Raw genomic sequence first — 7,662 nt, 5'->3', positions numbered from 1 at the left:
AGGTGGTGAGCCAATGGGAAGGGGGACCCACGTATCCTCTTCAGGCTGTGCCCGGCCGGGCTCCATGGGTGAAAGCCCGGCCACCAGGCGCTCGCCAACGTGCCCTACCTCCAGGCCTGGCTCCAGAGTGGGGCCCCGGTGACCCGCGTCCGGGAGCAGGAACACTGTGTCCAATATTGGAACTCGTCACAAGGGGTCTCTGGGCTGCACTGCCTAGTACATTTTTTAATTATTATTAAAATCAAAAGTAATTACATATATAAACCATACTGATTTATTTCAAGCAGCATCTCATACAGATACCCTGCTCAGGTCCAGCAGGGGGAGCAGTGTCCATCTGCTTCAGCAGTGGTACAACACAACAGGGCTTTCTCTACCCTATCAGACCTCAAACACAGTTGTGTATGGGAGTGGAGGGGGGAATTCCCCTAAACCAGTGGTCTCCAATCCTGGTCCTCGAGAGCCACTATCCTACATGTTTTACTTGTTTCTCTGCTCCAACACACCTGATTTGAATCAGTGGCTGATTAACAGGCTTCTGCAGAACATGAAGAAGTGATTTAACCTCTGAATCAGGTGTGTTGGAGCAGGGAAACAAGTAAAACATGCAGGATAGTGGCCCTGAGGACCAGGATTGGAGACCACCGCCCTAAACCTTTATGCTCATCAAAAGAAAAGGTTAGATATTTATTTTATCCTGAGGATAAGCCCGTCAATCATGGCTGGCCTGCTAAAGAAGCATCACCCGTTCTTCTTTTTAAGGTAATGCTGTTTAGAAACAAACTTCTGTAACAAATTACAAAAGTTAGCATGATAGCAGGTGAAATAACAGCGATCTGTCCCCCCCCATCACAAATCCTGCACTTTTTTGGAGGTCAAGTAACTTTTTTAACTTAATTTTTTTTTTTGTGTCACAGCGGTCATTTACAGTTTTCTTTTTGATTGAGCAGGTTTATAATTTATCTTATTTACACTACTGACTCTGTATGGTTGCATAATTATAATTCTCCTCTGCTCTCTTTTGTGCATGGCAATGTTTCACCCTGTTGTGTGTGTGCATCCACACACACACACACACCCAACATATGCGTGCACACATAGGTGAGCATGCTCTCAGCAGCAGTGTTGTGCTTGTGAGTGGTGTTCATATTTTTGGGAACTTTGAAGTTAAGGAGATTGTTTTAAGATGTTCTTTTCGCCTCTCTTAACTTTACTATAAATACCGAAGGCCCAGTCTATACACATGAAGCATGTGCACACCTGGTTCTGTCTGCACCCTGCTGGACAGAGCTCCAGCCACAGTTTGTTGCCATCTCCCATACAGAAAAGAGAAAGGATGAAGCAAGAGTGGGGGGATTTTTGAATTGTTTTGCTTCTTAAAACCTTTCTTTCTGACCACAACATGTCTAAGTATTAGCTGAATTATCACAGATGCTATGAGATATTGGCTAAAAAAGAATGGATCCACTAGAAGGCACACAGAGTAAGCAAAAGTCTGGATTATTTTTCTCCAATTAAGGATAAACTGTGTAGTCTATTTACATAACTGGAAAAATCACAAGATCAGAAAGATCAGAAAGTACATACTGCTTCAGCCTGAGGCAGCAGAAGATTCATGGTCTTGCTGTCGTGATTTTTATGTCTTTTATGTATTTTGCCTCCATTTTGGAAACAGAAATGGATGGATTCTTCACATTTTTGTAAATTTGTAACAGCCAAAAAATGTCCTTGTTTAGCCAACAAAAAACGGGCACCGCAGCTGAGACACATGTGGAATGACAGTGTGTGACAGTGTGATTCACCTGCAGTTTGGAGGAGGATCCAGCGTGATGTCAGCCAATTCCTTCTGAATTCTGCAGAAGCAAAGATTTTAATCAGGCTGTGGTGACAGTGACTTACAGGATTCAGATTAGAAACTTCCTGAAGCAAAGTGTACAGTGATTTTAAAAGCCTGTAAGAATGAGGAGAAGTGGGCTCACCTTTTAGCGCTGGTGGACAGAAGCTTGGAGGTCTTGCTCATGCTGGCTTTGCCTTCTCGCATTTTGGGGGGTTTACCTCCTGCTGCTGGTGAGCTGAAGACGAAGAGGAGGAAGAGCTTGTGCTGGCACGGGAATCTTCATCCGACATACCGAGCCTGGGGGAAAAACAAGAGCTCAGAGCTCAGATTGAACATCTGTCATTAAGATGAGATAAAAAGCTGCAGTCAATCCAACACAGCTGACTTTTTGTCTCCAATAAAAACAGAACTTAATTGTGTCAAACTATTTCACCCCAGAAATATTTCTGAAATAATGTAGAAGTGTCTGCTGAAGCATCAAACTAAGTTTAATTCACCTACAATCAAACTAGACATTTGAAAACAGTGGTTTTTGTCCAATATATGTTCATGCATCTTTTTAATGAAACATACAAATAACACACCATAACTGTCTCCATTCTGACATCGAACCTGCATCCGTTTCCCCAGCACCTCGAGTCAACACGCAGCTGATCTGTACAGGATGGACCGACTCTTAGCTGGAGTTCTAACATCTTCCAGAAAACACAAATAATACAAAGTTTTACAATATGTCCCCCCTGCATGACAAATGAATAGTTTCAGATACCTTTCTTTGTGTGTACACAGACCGTGTGTGCCTCCGCCGCCTGGACGCACCACTGTCAGCTGACTGCAATGAGCCGAGCAGCCACTTCCGGTCAGCTTCTTACAAATAAAACACACAGGTACGACCTATTCACGAGAACGTGACACGTTGTGTCAAATGTAAATAAAAGCAGCTAATCCTATAAATATTATATTTTATTCACAGTGGCGTTTATTCATAATCTTATTTTTCTTTCAGCTGCTCACTTTTAGGGGTCTCCACAGTGAGTCATCCTCCTCCATCTAACTCTGTCTTCTGTGTCCTCTGTCCTCACTTCAACTACCTCCATGTCCTCTCTAACTGCATCCATATATCTCCTCTTTGCCTTTCTTTTTGTCTCATTCCTAATCCTGTCCATCCTTGTCCCTCCCAAGGAGAACCTCAACATCTTCAGCTCTGCCACTTCCTGTTCTGTCTCCTGTCTTTTTGTCCGTCCCACTGTCTCCAAACCACACAACATAGCTGCTCTCACCACTGTCTTGTAAACCTTTCCTTTGACCTTTGCTGCCCCCCTTTTGTCACAAATTTATGGTGGTTGCCAGGTGCAAATGCGTAGCAAACAGCAGAATAAGCTGCAAACACACAGCAATAAAATTAATGTTGAATTATTTCATTAGGCTGGAGTAATAAGACACATCCACTTAATGAAACAACTCCACATTCCTTTTTCACCACCTGGTCTCAAGACATGGAAGGTATTGAGAAAAAAGTAATATTTCTTTCATAAAAGTATTAATAAAAAGTATAAAATTCTTTAAAATCAGATAAAATTAGGTCTGTCTTATTAGTCCAGTCTAGTGAAACAATTCAACTTAAACTCTTGGTCAGAAGTTCACATGACATGGAGATTATTTATTTTTTTGTTTTTTAAGTGTCATTGGGTCTGTAAACTGTTGATGGTCCCTAAGTGACCCACCGTGTTTAGCAGGAGGGAGCACATGGAGGTGCTCTGACCAACTGTAGACCGACTGTAGATCATTTTACTGAAAATGATCTGCTGCTTGTTGAGCTACAAAAGTCCTCCAGTGCTTGTGTTAACTCATCCTGGGACTTTTTTAAGTGCCCTTCTTTCAGTGCAGCAATGTTGCAGCTGGTGTAAATTCCCAGTCATCAAGGACATGGTAAATCCAAAAAAGGTTCAAAAAACAAAAACAACTGGACTTCTGCTCTGTAGCTGAAGATGTTTTGCTTTTCATTTGAGGAGCTTTCACCATTCAAAAAGGTGAGTGGATTCAGCTGCAGATTACATTCACTCTCCAAACAACAGAGGCTTGTCAAGATCTTTTTTTTATTTTTTTGCCTGGCTCACAAACAAAGAACTGGCTTGGTCCCTCTGTCTTGCCAGTCGATACGTGTCCCACTCTCCCTCCTTAGTGTCCAGCCTCTTGTAAAACTCATGATACACCTTCTGGTTTGCCTTTTCTACCTCCCTCTTTGCCCTATGTTGCATCTCCCTATATTCCTGTCTACTGTCTTCAGTCCTCTCACTGTCCCATTTCTTTCTGCCTAACCGCTTCCTCTGGATAACTTCCTGCACTTCATTATTCCACCACAAGGTTTCTTTACCATCTTTTCTCTGTTCAGATGACACACCAAGTACCTTCCTATTTAGTGAGAGGTCTTGACCATAGGCAGGCCAGTTCAGCACCCACACTCTCCTACTATGAAGCCATTCTGTTGTAAAAAAAAAGTATTGTCTGGATGGGGGCATATGTTTATTTAAAACCTGTATATGCTTTTCTCAATTGATGCTGCCTCCAGATGTGTAAGCTGCCCACGCCATAGGTATTAATGTACCCCATACCATTAGACATAAGCGTTTGAACTGTACATTTATATTAAGTTGGATGGTTCCTTCCTCGTTAGTAGTATATGGATTAGTCTGACCACAGAATAGTTTTCTACTTTACCTCAGTCCATTTTAAATGTGCTTTAGCCCAGAGAAGGCAGCTGCTTTTCTGGATGGTGTTAACATCTGGCTTCTTCTTTGTATGATAGAGCTTTAAGCAGCATTTGTGAATGCCACAGCAAAGTGTTTACAGACAATAATTTGTGGAAGAGTTCCTGAGCCCATGCAGTGACGTCTATAACAGAATCAGACTTGTTTCAATGTAGTGGCCCCTGAGGGCCTACAGATCACATGCATCCAATATTGATTTTCAGGCTTGTCTCTCGACCACAGATATTTTTCCAAATTCTTGAAATTTTATGAATTATAGATGAGGAGATATTCAAAGTCTTCCCAATTTTCTGTTGAGACAGTTTAACTATTTTTAAACATAGTTTTTTACAGGCTGGTGAACCTCTACCCATTTTTACTTTTGAGCTATTTTTATACCCAGTCCTCTTACTGACCTGTTGCCAGTTAATGTAATTAGTTGCAAAAAGCTCCCCAAGTGGTTTCTTGTTATTGTCACTTACTTTTACAACTTTTTTGTTGCCCCTGTCTTATCTTTTTTGAGATGTTGTTTTCAAACCAAAACCAAATTTACCTAATTTATTTTTCTAAAAATAGTACAGTTTGTTATTTTCAGGTTTTAATATATTTACTATGTTGTTTAAATAAAATATTGGTTCATGAGATTCACAAATCATTCCATTCTATTTTATTTACATTAAACTTTCCTACTTTTTTCTAAATTTGGGTTGTATGTACAGGTGAAATCAGATGTTTACATACACTGCATTAAAAAACGCATAACCATTTTTTTCATTGTCTGACATTAAATCAGATTAAACCTTTCCCATTTTAGGTCAGTTAGGATTTCCAAAATTATTTATATTTGATAAGAGCCCAAATGTTGAAAATATAATTTTTTTATGGCTTTCTTCAAAGTCACAAGTCTTTGTATTTTACCAAGTTCTGACAAGATGGGACGTCTTAAGTTTGTCACAAAACTCTACTCACCAGTAGATGGACTCAACCGCTAGTGTGCACACAAAGGTTTAAGTAAACACTCACTGGCCTTCAAAATAAAAAAACAGCATAAACCAGTTTCAAAATAAAAGCAGAGGCTTTGGATTTGTGTGCAAAGTGGTTTATATTTGATTTCAGATTTTTATTAATGTCCCGTGGGCTAGATGTACCATGTGTACTGCTCATTTGTGCAGTAGACCAAGTAGTGCATATATGTGAAGTGAAAGATAGATGATACATAGTTTCAGGTTTGTTTATTAAGTACAAATAAAAATCTACAAAGTGTGTCATGCATTAGTATTTTCCCCTATTTTCTCTGATACCCTCAACTAAAATCCTTTGAGACTAATTGCCTTCATGTTACCTAACTAGTAAATAAAGTTAACCCAACCATTTTCTTTACCTGCTTTTTCCTTCCGGGTCACAGGAACTCTGTGCCTATCTCCAGCAGTCACTGTGTGAGAGGTGGGGTACACTCTGGACAGGCCACAAGTCCATTACAGGGACACATAGAAACAAATGAGAGAGAGACAACCATTCGTGCTCTCACTCACACCAAGTGAGCACCTGAAGAAAACCCACACATGCACTGGGAATTTCGCTAACACCTCCCAGAAATGCCCCAGGTGGGAGACGACACTGCAACCTTCTTGCTGTAACCACTGAGCTGCTGTGCTACTAAATATAGTCCATCTGTATATTATTAAACAGATCTCTTTTGAGAATGAGACCTTATGTCTAAGTGAGATTACCTATATAAATAAAGGTGAAATAAATGAAAGAAAATCTCTGTATAAATTCCGCTGTTCTGTGAGCCTCAGAGCTTTGTTACAGAAAATTAGTGATCAAACAGCATCATGAAGACCAAGCAACATACCAGACAGGTCAGGGATAAAGTTGTTTAGAAGTTTAAAGCAAGGTTAGGTTATGAAACAATATCCTAAGCTCTGAACATCTCACAGAGCTCTATTCAGCTCATCATCGGAAAATGGAAAGAGTATAACGTAACAGAAAACCAACCAAGACATGGCCATCCACCTAAACTGACAGGCTGGGGAAGAGGAGCATTAATCTGAGAAGCAGCCAAGAAACCCATGGTCAAAAATCACATCAACATTTATAATAACAGGTATGGCTGTTCTTGACTTCCATAAAACACTAAAAACAGCACATCTAAAATAAATAGTAAGACATTTCATTCTCATTAAATGAACACAACAAATGATGCCACCTTTCATGACAATTTTAGACTAAGATCATCTTCTGCTGAAAAATGACAGAGGTGAAGCCATTTTGGTAAAACCTTGAAAATAACATTATATGCTATCTCATGTGATATTGCAAGATGTAAAGCTCAACTTAGGTATTGACGATGACACTCAGCTACCACCACATTGGATTTTGGCCCAATATCTGTAAAATTGACTGAGTTATTGCTATTTTTGCATTGGCTAGTGTCAGTTAGCTGTGGTGGCCATCTAAACTTAGATTAACTCCAAAGGTTGTGGATGTCCATCCAATGATATTTTCTAAAAGTTTCATTAACATCTGTCCAGTGGTTCATGAGATGTGTTTCTAACAGACAAACATGATTAAAGCTAGGTTTATACTTGACCCGTTGATCACCGTGCGAGGGTGCTCGTGCCAACAGTGACACAATCTTGCCTTTCCCGCCCCTGGGCAGAGGCCCCGCGCGTGGTCATGCACCTCCCAATTTTTGTAACTTTGCGCGGTCTGTGCGCCGTGCTTCATTCAAAGTTTCGGTGCTTTAGAGGAGCTGGTTCTCCTGCGTCAGCATTTATATGATCCCTCTGTGAGAGATCACAAAGATAATCAAACGATTCAAAACTCATGGAAGGAGATTACTGCTGCAGCCAATAAAAAGGAGTGTTTATAGACCACATGTCACAGCTCCATCTGTTCCGGCCAGGCCTCTTGCCACAGCCACTTAACTTTCCATTCATCCACAGTTCAAGCCACGCCCATATTATCATGCCCAAGTAATCACAGTCATCTGTTTCACCTGTTCTGGTCCCCATAAATACCCACAGCTCCCAGTACTCTTCGCCAGATTATTGAAAGCCTCACAGCGAGTAAATG

General features: G+C 40.7%; 1 protein-coding gene across 1 annotated transcript in view; it reads right to left on the bottom strand.

Annotated features, from left to right (window-relative positions):
• The window catches only part of LOC108228801 (ubiquitin-conjugating enzyme E2 E1-like), a 29,001-nt gene extending 26,119 nt beyond the window's left edge, over positions 1-2,882 (bottom strand). Inside the window, 4 exon segments of the mRNA XM_037975731.1 lie at positions 1,803-1,853; positions 1,980-2,055; positions 2,058-2,134; positions 2,422-2,882. Of these exon segments, the coding sequence (XP_037831659.1) occupies positions 1,803-1,853; positions 1,980-2,055; positions 2,058-2,134; positions 2,422-2,444 (227 nt within the window). The 5' untranslated portion in view covers positions 2,445-2,882.
• Positions 2,883-7,662: the final 4,780 nt, after the last annotated feature.

This window comes from Kryptolebias marmoratus, linkage group LG5 (assembly GCF_001649575.2).
Source record: "Kryptolebias marmoratus isolate JLee-2015 linkage group LG5, ASM164957v2, whole genome shotgun sequence".
Classification (NCBI taxonomy): domain Eukaryota; kingdom Metazoa; phylum Chordata; class Actinopteri; order Cyprinodontiformes; family Rivulidae; genus Kryptolebias; species Kryptolebias marmoratus.
This window is presented reverse-complemented; position numbering and strand designations above follow the sequence as displayed.